The sequence below is a fragment of the Mustela putorius genome, unplaced genomic scaffold, assembly GCF_011764305.1.
Source record: "Mustela putorius furo isolate JIRA1106 unplaced genomic scaffold, ASM1176430v1.1 tig00537293_pilon_pilon_pilon, whole genome shotgun sequence".
Classification (NCBI taxonomy): domain Eukaryota; kingdom Metazoa; phylum Chordata; class Mammalia; order Carnivora; family Mustelidae; genus Mustela; species Mustela putorius.
In genome coordinates, this window is record NW_025422431.1 from 2,563,294 (window position 1) to 2,580,988 (window position 17,695).

General features: G+C 50.3%; 2 protein-coding genes across 9 annotated transcripts; one reads left to right on the forward strand and one right to left on the reverse strand.

Annotated features, from left to right (window-relative positions):
• Positions 1–42: 42 nt before the first annotated feature.
• On the reverse strand, positions 43–5,553 carry ATRAID (all-trans retinoic acid induced differentiation factor). Its single transcript, XM_004765406.2, has 7 exons — positions 5,237–5,553; positions 4,418–4,539; positions 1,958–2,029; positions 1,679–1,750; positions 1,457–1,578; positions 628–725; positions 43–387 (listed from the first exon to the last, which is right to left on the reverse strand). The coding sequence occupies exons 1-7, from the start codon at positions 5,333–5,335 to the stop codon at positions 283–285; spliced, it is 690 nt and encodes a 229-aa protein (XP_004765463.1). The 5' UTR covers positions 5,336–5,553; the 3' UTR covers positions 43–282.
• SLC5A6 (solute carrier family 5 member 6) lies at positions 4,900–17,249 on the forward strand. 8 transcript variants are annotated; one of them, XM_045073928.1, is made up of 18 exons: positions 5,734–5,938; positions 6,124–6,190; positions 8,418–8,508; positions 9,735–10,279; positions 10,620–10,685; positions 11,026–11,077; positions 11,458–11,525; positions 11,785–11,939; positions 12,344–12,484; positions 12,668–12,797; positions 13,377–13,465; positions 13,874–13,986; positions 14,328–14,395; positions 14,812–14,898; positions 15,045–15,226; positions 15,413–15,516; positions 15,734–15,852; positions 16,260–17,249. In XM_045073928.1, exons 4-18 carry the CDS (start codon positions 9,887–9,889, stop codon positions 16,410–16,412), a joined length of 1,920 nt encoding a protein of 639 aa, XP_044929863.1. In that variant the 5' UTR covers positions 5,734–5,938; positions 6,124–6,190; positions 8,418–8,508; positions 9,735–9,886; the 3' UTR covers positions 16,413–17,249. The 8 variants fall into 8 exon arrangements, with proteins under 8 accessions (XP_012918430.2, XP_012918429.2, XP_012918428.2 ...); XM_013062976.2 differs by lacking the exons at positions 5,734–5,938; positions 8,418–8,508 and adding an exon at positions 4,900–5,070; XM_013062975.2 differs by lacking the exons at positions 5,734–5,938; positions 8,418–8,508 and adding an exon at positions 5,399–5,450.
• Positions 17,250–17,695: the final 446 nt, after the last annotated feature.

Sequence of the window (17,695 nt, forward strand, 5' to 3'; positions counted from 1 at the left end):
ACCCAAAGCCAGGTCGCCTCTCTATAAAAATAAACAATAAAGAACGACAAGAAAAGGTGTTTATTATAGTCATGCACAAATGGGGCACTGGTCTCCGTCCATTCCTGGACTGCAGTGTCCACAACACCCCAAGGCTATGCCAACTTTCCATCTTCCTGCCAAAGATGGCTTCAGTCTTGAGGAGGATCTGCTAGCCAATCATCCTGTCTAGGAAGAAAATCTCCCTGGCTGGGCTCGGCTAGATTGAGAAGATTTTTAGGTCAGTAGGAAGACCTATGTGGTTCATGAAGTCTTAGCTTTCCGGCGTTGGGTCCCCCAAAGCAGAATGGAGATGGATAATGTGGTAGATCCCAGAATACCGAAGAACATAAGCAGTGAGAAGGAACCCTGTGAATGACCAAAAATAAAACAAAAAAAAAAAAAACCCTCCTTATATATGATGACATCAAGAACTACATCCTAAAACCTAGTTCTTTCCTAGTATACCTATCCCCTTACCCAGGGCAATTCTCTTACAGTTTCCTTCTTTAGATAATGTGCATCAGCTCTGGTCTTAGGGCTCTTCTTTCAGAGAGGTTCTTCCTTATGCATTTCTCTTATCCCCAATTAGAAGGGCTAATTCCTCACCTGGCGCATACACTTGTAGCCATGGAAGCCATCAGCACAGACACATTCCAAGAGACCTGGACCATCAGGTACACAGGACCCATTCTCAGGACACATTTCTGTGAACCAGAGAAAAACAGGAGACATCACTGAATCTCATTATGTAGGTTTCTCAAATATCTGCTTCAACTTAGATTATCTCAATTATTTCTAGGTCAAAAAGCAGAGAAGATGTCAGACAATCAGAACACAACAAAGTCAAAGTGAGAAAGACAATTATCCTATGGTTTCACTCATATGTGGCATATAAGAAACAGTGCAGAGGATCATGGAGGAAGGGAGGGAAAACCGAATGGGAAGTCATCAGAGGGGGGAAAAAAACCATGAAAGAATTTTATTATATTCAATTTTTATATTGACCAACATATAGTACATCACTAGTTTCTGATGTAGTATTCAACGACTCATTAATTGTGTAGAAAGATTCTTAACTATAGGAAAGAAACGGAGGGCTGCTGGAGGGGAGGTGGGTGGGGGGTGGGGTAACTGGGTGAGGGCATTAAGTAAGGCACATTGATGTGATAAGCACTGGTGTTATATACAACTGATAAATTATTGAACACTACATCTGAAACTAATCATGTACTACTATATGGTGGCTAACTGAATTTTTAAAATTTTTTAAAAAGAACATAACCACAACAATACATCTTACGACCTTTTTTTCCAAGGGATTAGAAGTTCAGAAACTTGAACAAGAGGGACTTAACCAACTTTACTGACAGATCTAAAACAGAGAATGCAAGGGAGGAAAGGCAGTTCCTGAAAGAGTGGAGATGAGACAACATACCTTGGTCCCCCGTGCTGTTGCAAAAGTTCCTTTGCCCTTGGCAGGTTTGGTTTTTTGTGTAAAAGGTGACAGTATTCCAGGCATTAATACCTCCAGGACAGCTGACATCTTGGGGCAGTATCCTGAAAACAACACAGGCAGTCATAATGCACAGCCCAAAGTTGCTGAGCTCACAGCACTGACCCTCTTTGGTCCTCTCCCCAACACTATACCCTTACTCACAGAGTCTGGAGCTGGGTAAAGCCACGGAAGGTGTTGGCCAAGTCATCTTTGAGGGGGTTTGCTTGCAGGTCTCTGCAAAGCATACACGGTTAGTGCTGTGCTCTAGGAAAACACTGTACTTCCATTCCCACATCTTCCTAGGCTGATAATCCAGTTCTTATTCTGAGTTGTCCAAGTTTGAACATTCATATTTAAACATCTTTTTAGGATCCATCCTCAAAGATTTTCCCATCAACCCTTCACCATAGTTGCCGTCGGGGAGGATAACTAACCACTTACATGATGACAGCAGTATGTGCCTGAGGAAAATTTGGACCAGGGTCCTTTAGAGAACAGTTCTGGAGATCCAGCCTGAGGAAACACAGTAATCGCTGTAATTATATGTCTCTCTCCACCTACGGTAAGCTAACATAACCCTCTTTTTGGCTAATATTAATTAAACACAGCTGTGTTCAGGGCCACACACTAGATGCTGTGGTGGGTGTTTCAATTCTGCCCTATCCAGTTCAGTCACCACTAGTTATGTGTAGCTAATTAGGTAAAAAAAATTTAAAAATACAGTTTTTCATTTGCACTAGCCACATTTCAAGTATTCAGTAACCACTCACCATGTGATTAGTAGCTATTACGTTAGAGAGTACAGATATGGAACATTTCCATCATAGCAGGAAGTGCTATCAAATAATACTGTTCTAATCAATAGTATCTATGCATCTGTGCATCTATTGGAAGAAATTTGTTCCTTGTCTAAGTTAGTGAATCTCACACTGTATTGTTATGATTCTCAGATCCACAAATGGCCTTCAAATGGGAAAAAAACTCAAGTCACATAAATGACATTTTTTTCCAAGTGCATTTTCTGTCACAGACTGGAGACAAATTACTGGATATTAAGGACCAGGCCGCATTATTTTTTCTTCACTATATATTATTGTCTGTTCCTTTATTCTTCAAATATTTACTGTCTACTCTTTTTTTTAAGATTTTATTTATTTATTTGACAGAGTGAGAGAGCACAAGCAGGGGGAGTGAAAGAGGGAGAGGGAGAAGCAGACCCTCCACTGAGCAGGGAACCCAATGCAGGGCTTGATCCCACAACCCTAAGATCATGACCTAAGCCAAAGGCAGCCAGTTTACGGACTGAGCTGCCTAGGCACCCCTACTGAATGCCTATTAACCGCAAAAATTGGAAGTAAAAGAAAACCCTCAGTATCTTAGCTTTCAAGTGCCTTATAATGTAGTAGAGGAAAACCATCGCCAAATATAAAAACAACGTAAACATTAAATTATAATCTAAAAGAAATCACAGGACAGTATATGAATAATTTTGAACTGTATAGACACTAAGGATTAGAAGTTAAAAAAAAAAAGACATTATTCTAGCATTGAGTAGAGCATTCACAGAGGATGCTGGAATTAAAGGATGGCTATGTTTTAATTTGGTGGAGGAAGGAAATTTCAGGTAAGGAGAAAGGCCTGAATGAACAAAGAAACAAAAGCGGAATGCTTTCGGAAGTAGGCCAGTTTGGTTCAAGCCAGACCCTCATGAAAACTTTTAGTGGACAAATAATTGGGAAAAATTATTGAAAGTGGATTGAGACCAATCTGTCGTGGTTTATGGTTTGAACTTTATCCTGAAGGCAACAGACCATTCTAATTTTAAAACCAGATGATGGGGAAAAAATTTTTGGTTTTCAGATAGTTTCATATAGAGAAGTATTGAGGTAATCAGGGAGAGAGGAGAATGGGAGCAAGACAGATGACATTTGGGATTCTGAAGTGATTGTGCACTCAAGAGGAAATGTTTAATAGGAAGCAAAAAGTACTCACGTGTACCTGCAGGTTGGAGGGGGTCGAGGATACTAAAAGAGATCTAGTTTGGGGAACACCTGCATGGTGGTTATAGCTGAAGCCCTAAGAGTGAATCCTCAGAGTGTAAAGGGAGAAAATGCAGGGACTAACCTTCATTAAGGGGACAGAATTTACAGAAGAGGAATTTGTCTCGAGACAACCATGAATTCCTAGGAAGGGAAGAATACCCTATAAGCAAAGCACTTTGGAGGCTAAAGGAGCTGTTTCCCCAGAAACACACACTCACCAGAGTTGAAAATAAACAAAAGAACAAAACTTCTTTTAAGAGGAAGCCTATAGGGGCACCTGGGTGGCTCAGTTGGTTAAGCATTTGCCTTAGGCTCAGGTCATGACCCTGGCATCCTGAAACAGAGCCCAGCATCCCACTCCCTGCTCAGTGGGGGAGTCCGCGTCTCCCTCTCCCTCTGCCCCTGCTCCCGTACTCTCTTGCTCACTCTGCATCTCAAATATATAAATATTTTAAAAAATAAGAGGAAGCCAGAAGGGGTTTTTTTTAAATGGGCAAAAATTATGACTTCTAGGTAGTTCCAACCAGGAAGATCACAGGATTCTTTACTTAGCTAAAAATGCTGTAACACATCTAAATGTATGAGAATCGAGAATCATGATTTAGATGCCCCCAAAACAGGCACCAGTATTTATTCCAAAAGCCAATCAGGCAAGCCTTCAAGAATCTGGGGCAGGAGTATGTGGGTGCCTGGGTGGCTCAGTGGGTTAAGTGTTGGACTCTTCATCTCAGTCCAAGTCTTTAACTCAGGGTCCTAAGTTCAAGCCCCACATTGGGCACAAAGCCTACTTAAAAAAAAAAAAAAAAAAATCCAGCTTGGGAACTCTTCCAGTATCCACAGTTGTGTTTTCCTCCCTCACCCCACGATGGTGCCCTCCTGATTCAGGCAGCAGCGGGAGTGCAGCATTAGCTCTGGTGTCTGCTTACAATAAAGAGCCACTTCCGACAAATCTTGCACACTCCCTGGACACAGCATGCATATCTGCAGAAAAGAGAAAGGTATTAGGATTCCAGAAAGAAATGCCAAGAACAGAACAAATAGGTAGCAAAAGTTAACTGCCAGTACACTCTTCAGAATTCCTTTAATACTGGTCTGGTAAAGTGTCCTATCTTTGTATTAAGTTTGACTCGGGGACTCATTTCTTCGCCTCGAGTCAGAAGCCAAAAATCAGCACACTAGAGGCTTGCTGCACCAGACCTTGTCCAGGAAAGGACATCTTTTAAGATCACTGTTCGAACATACTTATTATGCTCTCTCCAGTGACTTTTCAATCTAACAGACCCGGTTTGGCCAGGTATAAAAGCACTGCAGGTACACAAAGAACTCATCAAGCTTTACACAAGGTACAGTACTGCCCGAGCACAATATACGGCATTTGCGCGTGATGAGCTTGAAGAGCCAGAGAACTCGACCGTAGCCGAAAATTTTAAAGTTACTCAGATTAAGGAACAAGGAAATCAGATTTTAAAGGTCTACGTCAGCAGGGCGAGGGCACCGGGAGACCTGAGCAGCGTGAGTACTCGGGAGCCGGGCCGGCTGGGCTACAGCTAGGGAAGCCTCGGGGACCGAACCCGAGCCACGGGCGGGTTGGGGAGAGGGGAGATCCGAGGGCGGGAGAGCGCGAAACAAGGTTGCCCAGCAGCTCTGCTTCAGCCCGACCTCTAACTTGCTTCTGTACCTCGGGTAGCGCCAGAGCCCTTTCCGCGCCCAGAGCGAGGAGCAGGGTCGCTGCCCAAGGGACCAGGAATGAAGCACAACCCTGCCCACGAAGAGCCATTTTTCGCTCCCTCCGTCCTTTTCAGCGCCTCGCGAGACTGGCGCGCGTGGCTCCGCCCTCCCCGGGCGTGGTCTAGTCGCCCCGCACTGGTTGGGGCTTGCCGCTGCTTGAAGAGGTCAGAGCTCTTCTCTGCACTCTAATCCCCGTTACGGCGGACGGCCCAACGTCCTCTCGTTTTCCCCTGCTAGAGAAGGCCGCCCCGCCGCCGCTCTTTCAGCTGCGCACTCCTCGCTTCCGGACGCCGAGGTTGCGCCACCGCCGTGGTCCGGGGCCTTCTCCGTTCGCCCTCAGTAAACATGGCGGCGCCACGTGAGGCGGCCAGGGGGCGGGCCCCCGCTGTCACTCAGCCGGCATGTGGCAGGCCCGGCTCGGCCGCCGCGCTGCACCCAAAGGTGGAGACCCGGCAAATGGGCCGCACCCGGGCGGGCCAGCGTATGGGGACCCGTGCCAGGAGCCTCCCGAGAGTGGTGCGGTGGCGGGGAGGGGCGGGGCGAGCTGGTTCCCCGCGTGGAGGCGTGGGAAGACCTGAGCTGAGACCGCCTGGTGTAGTGGTTCAGCTACCTCACGTGTGGAGGGAAGGCGGGAAGCCAGCAAATAAAGAGGGTAAGGGTGATAGAAGAGCGAAGAGTGAAGGGCAAAGCCCGGCGGGAGGAGACGAGCCTGGGCAGGCTCCGGGCACCCTGACACCTTCATCTCAGTCCGGAGACCGCGTGGCGGCCGGATCCTGGGTGAGGAGGGAGGAGCGGGAGAGGCGCTCGCCGGCCGCCTTATCTCCTTTTCCTTCCCAGAGAAGCGGAGCGATGCTGATCTCAAGGAAAACGACTGAACCTTCTTAGCCCTGGCTGAGCCGCGGAGGTAAGGGAAAGGCGAGCGCTGCCCCCGGCTGGCCCTGGGGACCCCGCGCGCGCAGGGGACTGCGTGTTGCCTTTGATTAGCGCCAGGCAAAAGCTCATCAAAGCTGACTCATCTTGAGTGCTGGGCCGGCCCGGCTTCTCTTCCCTATACCCGCAGGTTATGTAGACTCTCCTTGAAAGGATTTACCTTCCGTCGGCTGGCGCGTCCTCTGGGGCAAGGGTGTAGTTCTTAGCATTTTAATGAGGTACCTGAGCTTTCAGATCTCGAAGAATTCGAGGCACAAGGGCAGATTTTGAAGGAATCTTTCTCGGGACAGTGGGTCCTGCAGTGGTCCCCTTTGCCTTTTGTAGGAGTCAAGGTAATTCAGAGCAGGCGGGCAGGGGGGGCGGTGGTGATGTAGAAGCTCCTCTTCCGTTTCTGTGTGTGTTGTACTTTTAGAAAGGGGTCTCACAGCTCACTACTGAGCGGTACAGTTTCCGTGAAACCACTGTGCTCTTTTGGCTCCCTCGCTGAGAGAGATGCTACTTCATGGGGTTTAGAGCCATAGAGTTTTTAGAAAGCCAGTAACTATCCTGTTCTTAGAATCAGAATCTCGTCTGAGGAACACTTTGTTACAGGGTCAGGTTTTTCCTGTCTTGCCTGGCTCTCTGTTCAGCCATCCAGGAAAGTTCTCTGCATCTCATGCAAATAGGATTCTATCTAGAAGCTCCACCAATTTACCCCAGCGGGAGAGTCCCCCGTTCTGTATGCCCGTGTTCTAGTCTACACTGAGACCATTTTTGCTTTCTAACCACCGTAGCGTTTACTGCTAACTCTTTACAGCTGCACATTCTTACAGGCACACAGCAGACACCTTCGCATATTCTCTAGTATTTACCGTCACCTCTGTCATAGTACAATTTGCCAAAGAGGGGTGAGAACTAAAAGATGTTGCAATGTACAGAAGCCCGGGGCATCTTTAGGTTAAACCAGAGTGGTCTGTTGGGAACACTATTCTGGGTACTAGCATTTTGTGACTCATAGAGCATGTGATCCAAGAGTTGCCGCCTCCAATTTCCTCTCTTTGTTGGCCCCACGAGGTTCAGAGTTCAGGTTTGTTCCGGGTAAGACCCTATCTTGACAGCCAGGCGACATCTGCCCGAGAACACAGTGTGAGTGAACCAGAAGACAGACAGGCTGATCTTTCTCCTAGTGGGCAAGAACAGAAGACACAGGTTATATTAATGTGTGTCTAGATTAGTTGGAATCTAAACTTTGTTCGGTGAATGACTGATTACAGTTAACATTCTGCTGCCGCCCTGGTTCTAGGAATAGTAAGGATGGGCCCCTTGGTAAATCACCTGTCCTAGCTGCAGATAACATTCTTTCTTTCTCCCTTGTTTTTTGTCATGCCCTGTAACCTTAAGGAAGTTCTTTAACTTTTCTGACTCTATTTTCTTGAGAACTAGACAGTGTTCACTTAAAGTTCATAAACCAGAGAGGTGGTTTGTTAAAAGTGATAGCAAAGGGTGCTTTTTTATTATCATTATCATTATTAAAGTTCATGGCACACTTCTGGGTTACAAGAAGTTAAGAGCTGAGTTGCTTCACTTAAAAAAAAGAAAGAAAGTGGGGGTATTCAGAAAGTGTTAACTGATCATTTAGGCTGTCTGAAAACCTGACATGCCTTGGTATTTTTTCCTCCATGTCAATGAGTATATCGTGGTGTAAATGAATTGTGGATGGATGGGGAATCAGGAGACCCGAGCTCTAATCTAGACTGACAATAATTGGCTCTGTAGTTCTGGAAAGATCACTTGAGTCATCTGGACCTCAGTATTTTTGTTGGTAACTGAGGGGGTCATGATAGTGATCTCTTAATGTTCCCTTAAGTTTTCAAGTAGTATAATCCTGTCCTTGTTCTGAGGATAATGCTGTATTCTTTGAGGATTAGTATTTTTGGTGGAAGAGTCAGAAAAGCAACTTTCCCATTTCCCATGGCTCCTACTTTCTAATTCCCTCTAGCACACAGTGCCAAGGGTGACTTAGAGTGAAAAGCCTAATCCAGCTAAGAATGCTGTTGAATGTGAGCTCCCTGTTCCCCACTCTGGAGCCTCTAGGACTGAGCTGGAGTTTGGGGGCCATAGGGTGATAGGGCCATTTGGATCACATTGATTGGTTCCCTGAAGGGGCCAGAGCAAATAGCTGCTGAGCTTCGCTCCGCCCCTAATTGCCCATTTCACCCCAGCTACTTATAGAGCCAGACCCTCAGCTTCAGCCCAGCTCCAGACACTGCTTCTCCAGGCAGCGCTGCCTCCCAACAGAGATTACTTCTCTAGGTAGGTTCCTGCTGCAGGAGGAGAGGAGCTCTTTCCCTGGCTGTTCCCTTGCCCCAGCTCCCTGGCTGGCTGGCTTCTCTGTAATCTAACTGGGAACTCCTGGCTCCCACACATTGCCCTCTCACTTTTGCATCCCGGCACTGTTCCCAGGTCTGCTGTTGACTGTAGTGTTACGGGCAGAGGACCTGAGAAGTGGGTGGCAGGGCTTCTCTAGTAGTGTTGGGGAGAATGAAGTGGTTGGCCTGGGGATATGTGGAATGGACTTTGGGGCTGCTATGTGGGTCAGTTCACTGGGGATCAGTGTTGAGAAGGGGTCCTATTAAGAAGGTGACACTGGGAATATGGCAAGTGGGGGCTGAGGCTAGGGGAAAGAGAGGAAGCCAAGCTGTGATTAGTCTCTCGTTCTTCTCCCCTGCAAGGCTGTGGTGTCAGGCTGGGGTCTGCTGGCTTAGTGCACTGGAGTGACTCAGTCTGTGCCTACAGGTGGGGGCGGGAAGTCTTCGAAAAGAAATGTGGGCCAGAGTTGATTTTTCTTTTGTGATTGGGGTGGAGACCTAAGAAGGTTTGTTTTTTGTTTTGTTTTGTTTTGTTTTTTAAGATTTAATTTATTTTAGTGAGGAGGGTGAGGGGCGGAGGGAGAGAGTATCCCAAGCAGACTCCAGACCCAGCGGTGTAGGGGTGTACTTGAGTGCACACTGAGTGCAGACCCTGACACAGGGTTCAATCTCACGATCTGATTGCACCACCCCCTCCAGGCGCCCCAAGAAGGTTCTTTTTATTTTTTCTTTTTATTTTTCAAGATTTTATTTATTTATTTGACAGAAAAAGATCACAAGTAGGCAGAGAGGCAGGCAGAGCGAGAGGAGGAAGCAGGCTCCCTGCTGAGCAGAGAGCCTGATGTGGGGCTCGATCCCAGGATCCCGGGATCATGACCTGAGCCGAAGGCAGAGGCTTTAACCCACTGAGCCACCCAGGCGCCCCCCCAAGAAGGTTCTTATATTTCACTGCTATGTATACCCAAAATGATCTTGGACAGGCAGTTGTCTCCTGCCTGTCTTACTCTGCTGCTTCCTTTCTCCCCTATCAAATCCATACTAGGACCTCCAGACCTACAGGGTTGTGCAGAGCTGGCTGGTCCAGGTTTGATGGGTGTGGAATACACAGGTCTTGGGATGGGTGCCCTTGAAGGCAGGGTAAGCCTGACGAGGAGCTGATTTCCTTTGCAGCTCACCTTGGACAATGTCACTTGGTGGAGAAGGACTGTGAGATCGTGGCTGGAAACCAGGCTGTAGCCACCTGCGTGCCACTGCCCAGCTGAGTGGCAGCCCAGAGAGCACAGGAGCAGCAAGTGGCTGTAGGCCACAGACACAATCAAGATATGAGTGTGGGGGTGAGCACCTCGGCTCCCCTGCTCCCAACCTCAGACGCAGACACAGTCACATCTACTTTCTCCCTCACGGACTATGTAGTGTTTGTGCTGCTGCTGGTTTTCTCCCTTGTTATCGGGCTCTACCATGCCTTTCGTGGCTGGGGCCGGCATACTGTTGGCCAGCTGCTCATGGCAGACCGAGAAATGAGCTGTCTTCCTGTGGCTCTGTCTCTGCTGGCCACCTTCCAATCAGCTGTGGCCATCTTGGGTGTTCCATCCGAGATCTACCGATTTGGGACCCAGTATTGGTTCCTGGGCTGCTGCTATTTTCTGGGCCTGCTGATCCCAGCACACGTCTTCATCCCTGTCTTCTACCGCCTACATCTCACCAGTGCCTATGAGGTGAGCAGGGGAGGAAGAAGAACACACAGGACCATCAGGGTCGGGGATAGAGAGAAGGAAGAGAGCATGTATGAAGGATCTGGGTCCCTGGACCTCCTCTGCCTAATTAGATTGATGGGACACGTTGTGTATTTCCAGGTTCTTTCTGGGTGAGGTCAAGTGGGAAGAGAAGGAAGGTGCTGTGCTGAGAGGCCCAGAGCAGATAGGAGTTGAATATTCCTTCATGTTCCTGGGTTTCTTGAGGGAGGTTGAATTGTGGGGTTAGAGTGGGGAGGAACACCTTTCTTTTTTCTTTTTTTTCTTTATGTGTATACGTGTGTATATATATATTCCTATTTAGTACCTGGAGCTCCGATTCAATAAAGCTGTGCGGGTTTGTGGGACCGTGACCTTCATCTTTCAGATGGTAAGTAGAAGTGAGGGTAGAATTTGAGCCTGAGATATGATAGAGGGACCCAAACTCCGTTACACTGAAGCATCGTGAGCTTCTCCTGCTTTCAAACTGGCAGGATTGAGGGTCCCACTAGGGGTCAATGTCCCTGAAGCCACCAGAGGCATCCTGCTTCCTATTCCCTCGGTTGCAGCACCGTCATTATGGTGGCAGCAAGCCAAGATCTGGAGAAAGGGGAAGGGAAGTGAGCCTAGATGAAGGGAGGCCGTTACGATATTGGAGCTGAGGTGCAGCTTTTCTCTCTGCTCACCCTTATTTCCCCTCCCGTTCACATTCTCTTTTCCATATCCAACAGGTGATCTACATGGGAGTTGTGCTCTATGCACCATCACTGGCCCTCAATGCAGGTGAGGAGTCACAGCCCTTGGCTCTCAGCCACAGCAGACTGGGAAAATACCTCTGGGAGGGGCGGGTAGAGGAGACTGTGCAGAAAAGAATCTGACCTTGGCCAAGGAGTTACTTCACTGCATGGGCCCTTGGCTGGTCTCTGCTGGAGGTGGAAGTACCTTGGTTCAGCTCACCCGAAGCTAATCACACATCACTCTGTCTTGTCTCAGCTGGTTAATCAACACCTTTTGGTGGGATTCACACATTTTTTTCCCATTGTGGTGAATGATTTATTTCATCCTTGATGGCCAAATACTTCATGTCTTCCTGGGGTTATTCTGGTTTCTCTGTTGGGAAACCCTCTTCCAGAGACAGGAATGTGGTTTTTATCTGTTTGCAGTGACTGGCTTTGATCTGTGGCTGTCGGTGCTGACCCTAGGCATTGTTTGTACCGTCTATACTGCTCTGGTAAGTGTAGTAAGTCTTAGGAGAGGGAGGGGAGATGGGAGGAGAAAGAAAGGGATGAGGTAAAACTGTAGGTGAGGTGGGATGGAGTCCTGGAGTGGGGTGACACAGGATGTAGGAGATGGGATGGGCAGGATGTCAACAGAGTCGCCAGTTATGCCCCTGGGGACAGTATAGTCCTTTGCTGCTGGGAGGCATGGTGTCTTCACTTGTGGGTGGTTTTAAAGACATCTGTGGCAGGCCTGCTTTCTTTGCCCTGCAGGGTGGGCTGAAGGCAGTCATCTGGACAGACGTGTTCCAGACGCTGGTCATGTTCATAGGGCAGCTGGTGGTTATCATTGTGGGGTCTGCCAAGGTGGGCGGCTTGGGGCATGTGTGGGAAGTGGCTTCCCAGCATGGCCTCATCTCTGGGATCGTGTAAGTACACCCCTTCCCCTGGCTGGGGTCTGTAGGGCCTGGGGGCTGAGCCCATCCTAGAGCCTGAACTCAAGGCTGCAGTAAACAGAGGGCAAGCTGTGGAAGCCTTAGGGGCAGCACTGAGACGGGTGGGAAGCTAGCCCTGCAGAGATGGAGGGTGATCACGGGGGTCTGGTGGGTAAGGAGGGTCAAGATAGTTTCAGTACCTGGCATGCAGCTGTGGGTTGAAGGGGTGGAACCCTCTCTCCGTCGTGCTGCAGTGCTTCTTGAGTCGCCCGGTTCTTGCCTTCAGTAGCTCCTTCGCCCTGCAGCAGTGTCTCTGCTCAGCCCCCCGTTGTAGGAGTGCGAGGAAGGCTGCGTCCGTCTGGGGCTATGCCGCAGTGTCCAGTTGGTGTCTGTTGTAGGCTGGATCCAGATCCTTTTGTACGGCACACTTTCTGGACATTGGCTTTTGGGGGTGTCTTCATGATGCTGTCCTTGTATGGGGTGAACCAGGCTCAAGTGCAGCGCTACCTCAGTTCCCGCACGGAGAAGGCTGCTGTGCTGTGAGTACAGGGACAGGAAGACCAGGGAGGAGCAGAGGAGAGTGGGCCCCATTTTAGGGTTGGGGCACGATGCCAGAGCACACATGCACCACCCATCGGGGCCAGGATCTGGCTCTGCTCTCCGGAGCTTGGGGACGTGCCTGAGGGTGTGTGGTCAGAGCCTTGGCGCTGGTCTCTCTGCAGCTCCTGCTATGCCGTCTTCCCTTGCCAGCAGTTGGTCCTCTGCATGAGCTGCCTCATTGGCTTGGTCATGTTTGTCTACTACCAGGAGTATGCTATGAGCGCCCAGCAGGCTCAGGCAGCCCCTGACCAGGTGAGAAGTCCTCCCTGGCACCCTTCTCTGCCCATGAGGGCCAGCCTGGCTCCCCAACAGGAGTGTCTGGTTGGCTGCAGAAAGGACTCTCACCTTGGGTAGGAAATGGATGTAAGTCGTTTTCCACTGTGGGATTCTACAGGCTAGCACAGGAGGGGCCCAGTCCTTGGCCGGCATCACCGCATCCTGGTGCTCACCCTGCTGGTGGGGGGAGGAACCTGCCTTTATTACGGGCTCATCACCGTGCACCGTGCCATAGGCCCTGCTGGGAGCTATCCCCGACCTGGTGCCTTCCGTTCGTTACAACAGCCTCATTGGACAGAAAAGAAAAAAGCCTCATGGAGGTGGTCAGAATCCTCGCCACACTGCTAGTCAGGGGCAGGGTTGGGGCGTGAACTGCGTTATTCTCTGGAGCCTGTTTTCCCTCTATTAACTGGGTCACCCTCAGTGCTGAGCCCCCTTCGCAATCACTCACTCTCCGTAGACGGGTAGGGGTGCGTGCAGGGGACTTCTTGCACGCCACACCCCAGGGCAGGGCTCCTCTCTCAGCGGGGCTGTGCACTTCTGCTCTGCCTGCAGTTCGTTCTCTACTTTGTGATGGACCTCCTGAAAGACCTGCCAGGCCTGCCTGGCCTCTTTGTCGCCTGCCTCTTCAGTGGCTCCCTCAGGTACCCTCCTTGACCGCTTCCCTTGGGCTTGTGCCACTGATCCCCATGTGACCCCAGGCGACGGGTGGAGGAGGGGTCTCTGAGTTTCTCAATGCGCGCATGACGAGGGACAGCTTGTCTGTGTAGAAGGGAGCATATCCTCTCCCAGGAGATGCCCCCTTGCTGGGGAGGGAGTCTTTTACAACACCAGGAATTGATTCCACTTGATCAAAACCCGTATCCCATTCAGCAAAGGGCAAGTGTCCTTGCCTTCTGAGCCTCTTTCTCAGCTGCCAGCCGTGAAGATGGCTTCTGGCTGCACATGTCCTCTCCTGCCTTTAGGGCGCTCTCCCCTCAGCAGGCCCCCTGTTGGTTTTGCCTTTCAGCCCCCAGACTCCGCATGGCTCATCTTTGTCTTCCCCCTTTCAGCACCATATCTTCTGCTTTTAACTCATTGGCAACTGTTACGATGGAAGATCTGATCCGACCCTGGTTCCCTCCGTTCTCTGAAGTCCAGGCCATCATGCTTTCCAGAATCCTTGGTGCGATTATGCTTCATCATCTTTTCAGTCGTATTCTTTCTAAGACACATCCTAAGCGCCACATCAGTCTGCTTCACAGCACCAGCTAGCCTGGGCTCAGCGTTTGCCGAACGAAGCACACAACCTTGTTGACATCTCAGGGCATTTCCCCGGGAAGGCCTCTGAGTCACATTGGTGGGAAAACCAGGTGGGAGGGACCTGGAGCTGGGGCAGGAGGGGATACGCCATTTCCAGGGACACAGAGGTAATGGTTTGGCTGAGGAAGGAGCTTCGCTCTACTTTTCCCCCTTTTAAATGTGTTAACTTATCTTGGCCTGTTTCTTCCCTTCTTTTTTCCCCAGCCTTTGGCTATGGGCTACTTTGTCTGGGAATGGCGTATGTTTCTTCCCAGATGGGACCTGTGCTACAGGTAAGGGTTATGCAGAGAAGAAAGCAGTTTTTAGGGGAGAAAGGAGCTGATCGAAACAGGAAGTTGAGGGAGACAGCTAATGTGAAGGGAATGGTATGGGAATGGGTATCAAAACGTGGCCTTTGATGGACCACCTTTAGCTGTGAGTAGCCTTCCCTAGGGTCATTCCTAGGATGTTGTCGGCTCAGAGCCATCTAGGGAACAGCCTCAGAGGACAACCCAAAGTACATTCCTGTAACATTCCCAGGATTCGCCCCCTGGAATGCTGCATTATATTTCCAGGTAGAAGATACTGACAGATCTGATAGGTGGGGTGCTGAGGCATTGGCAGGTGGCTGTGCTCTGCTCTGCACTGGTGAGGCTGGGGGTCTCTGAGCCTGAATGTTCTCCCCCCCGCCCAACCCTGTCCTCCACAGGCAGCACTCAGCATCTTTGGCATGGTTGGGGGGCCGCTGCTCGGACTCTTCTGTCTTGGGATGTTCTTTCCTTGTGCCAACCCTCCCGTGAGTGATCCATCTGGTTCCACAGTTATGTACAGGGGTGGACCTAAGAAATGGCTTGGCAGGTCTCTCCCCATGAGTTCCGGGAACTGGTGTGAAGATTTATTGGGGCTGGCATCGTGACAGGAGAATGTATTGTCTCTGGGCAGGGTGCCATTGTGGGCCTGTTGGCTGGACTCATCATGGCCTTCTGGATCGGCATCGGAAGCATTGTGTCCAACATGGCCTCCGGCATGGCACCTTCTCCCCATAATATATCCAGCTTTTCCCTGCCTAGTAACCTGACCACTGTCACCATGACCACACTGATGCCCTCAACCACCCTCTCCAAGTGAGTTGGGGCTCACTCTCTCCTTGGGGAAAATAACTCATTTTTGAGGGGTTTCCCAGGGGTCTTGGTAAGGGATGAGCCACGAGATTCCTCAGGGAGATATTGGGTCCCAAGATCCTAGGACTGTGACTCTGAGGAATGCACTGTCAGTGAATTGCTAACTGTCCTTACTCCGGTTCTCCCCAGGCCAACGGGGCTGCAGCATTTCTACTCCTTGTCGTATTTATGGTACAGCGCTCACAACTCAACCACAGTCGTCGTGGTGGGCCTGATTGTCAGTCTGCTCACTGGTGAGGGCGTGCGGAATGGGGTCCCAGAGAAGTGAGGGAGGCCACTCTGGGAATCTGGACTCCGGGAGAACTGACCCTGCCCTCCGAGGTCCTTGGGCTTCTTGGCTGAGCTCTGGGAGGTGGGCAGGGGCTGGGGACTCCGAGCCCTGAGAGCAGATGGCTTGCTGGGTGTGCACCAGTTACACAGTAGGAGACTCAGAAGTGCCTTTGCCTTCAGGGGGAATGCGGGGCCGGACCCTGAATCCTCGGACCATTTACCCAGTGTTGCCAAAGCTCCTCGCCCTCCTGCCCCTGTCCTGTCAGAAGCGATTTCACTGCACCAGCTACAGCCAGGTAGCAGCTGTGTTGTCCAGATCATACCCTCCCTTCCCTCTTTTAATACCAGACCTTCCAAATACCCTTCTGCCCCTTTCCTTTCTCCTCCCCAGCAACTCAGATTATTTGTCTGAACCTGGACCGTCCCGTAGTAACTGCCCCAGCTTCTACCCTCAGAGGAGTGCTGGCTTGGTCGCTCAGCCCAGAGAGGTGCCTGGTGTGCTGGCCTTTCCTCTGCCTCCCGTGCCCCCTGCCTACCACCTTGTGCTTAACCTTAATCTTAACCTTGTGCTTTGCTCCTCCTTTTCTTCTGACTGCCCTTTGCTGATCTCTCTTCCAGCAGGGATCAAAGCCGTGTCTTCCAGCTTTTCTGCCTGAGTTCCTTCACTCCTTTGTCTCGTCCTATCTCTCTGCTCTGTGTTCTCCAGGACCTCTCCGTGGACACTGCTACATTTCCAGAAAAGATGAGTAATGGGATGTTGAAGAACGGCAGAGACAAGGAGGCCATGGCAGTGCCTGAGGAAGGCTCAGCCCACCAAGGGAACAGCCCCACCTTCATCCTCCAGGAGACCTCACTGTGATCTGGGCTTGGGTCCCAGTGCCAGAGGCCATCTTCTAGTATAGCAATCAGTTAGGTGATACCCAACAGGGACAGTTGAAGACTGGATTATCTAGCCCACCAAAGGACCTTGTTTCTAGGTGTTTGGGCTGCCGTAGAAGCTGTTGTGTCATGAGAAGTGTGAGGGTAGGACAGGGTTTTTTCCTGTCCCTTGACAGTCTGTTCTCTAGAGGACCAGGCTTGCAGGGGAAAGGATTTTGCTAGAAAGGGGGATCAAAGCAAATCCTCTGGGAAACGGAAAATAGCTCCTGATAACCACCACCAGGCTCCTTTGAAGTGAACAGAAACAGTAATGTTAGTTATCACTGCTCTGAGGCCCGACCTGACAAGGTTGGCCGTGTTTACCGTGAAACACAAAGTTGTCTTAGCCAGCTGTTGCTTCTCTTGTGGTACTGTTTTAAACATAGATTTCTGTCAGCCACAAAGGGTCCGTGACTACTTTCTAATTATCTGTGACGCCTAGGCCCCTCTCATTCTTACCTGTCTACCTCCGTTCTTGAGGGGGAGGGTTTGGTGTCCCTGAAAGACCTCAGAAGAGACCGGTACATTCGTCTCCCTTGCAGAGAGCAGCGAAGCTTTCCTCCTCACTGCCCCCACCCTCACCTATGTCATGGGCACCTGGGGACGGGGCACATGTTGATCCGAGAAACCAGGGCAAGACCAGGTCCACTGTGGAGTGTGCCATCCACCTGGCACGGCACCCTCGTGTCATTATGTTGTTCGTGTTCATGTTTCCTTTTTGGAGTTTCTTTCCCACAGATCTTTGTTCCAAGGGAATAAAAACTGTTATTGGACCTAGCATCTGGGCTCCTGTACTGTTCACAACTGTCTGGTCCACCCCTGTCCCATCCGTGGCAGGGGTAGAGCGCTCCCTGCTGCCCTGCGCACGTCTTCCCCTGCTGAGGAGAGGGGGAGGGGAACCAGCACTGGCTGGTGGAGGTGTGGGGACCAGCTGGCATGTCTTCAGGGGGCAGCACTGTGCTCCTCTCCCTCTGCTGCTTTTCATCCCCGGTGGCTCATTCTATCTCGTGACCCACCTCCACCTTGTCCTTGACCAGAGCAATCATTGCTGCTCCAATTTTCACTTTGGGGGCTGGAGGAAGAATGCTGTTACTTGGCTTTAAAAATAGAACATTTGAGCGGGACTCTGGTGATGGTGAAGAGCGCCGTGCTCAAACCCACCCAGCCCTGGGCCCCGCCCTGCCCTGGCGTGCTCCAGCTGCTCAGGAGGAGCTCTATGCAAGC

Coding starts and splice junctions, on each gene's coding strand:
- ATRAID (XM_004765406.2), bottom strand. CDS start 5,335: ATGGCTCTTCGTGGGCAGGGTTGTGCTTCATTCCTGGTCCCTTGGGCA. Junction 2,030..4,417: donor CAGGAGGGCACCATCGTGGG/GTGAGGGAGGAA, acceptor GTGTTTCCTCAG/GCTGGATCTCCAGAACTGTT. Junction 388..627: donor GCTACAAGTGTATGCGCCAG/GTGAGGAATTAG, acceptor GGTCATTCACAG/GGTTCCTTCTCACTGCTTAT.
- SLC5A6 (XM_013062976.2), top strand. CDS start 9,887: ATGAGTGTGGGGGTGAGCACCTCGGCTCCCCTGCTCCCAACCTCAGAC. Junction 15,227..15,412: donor CCCTCAACCACCCTCTCCAA/GTGAGTTGGGGC, acceptor GGTTCTCCCCAG/GCCAACGGGGCTGCAGCATT. Junction 15,853..16,259: donor GCACCAGCTACAGCCAGGTA/GCAGCTGTGTTG, acceptor TGTGTTCTCCAG/GACCTCTCCGTGGACACTGC.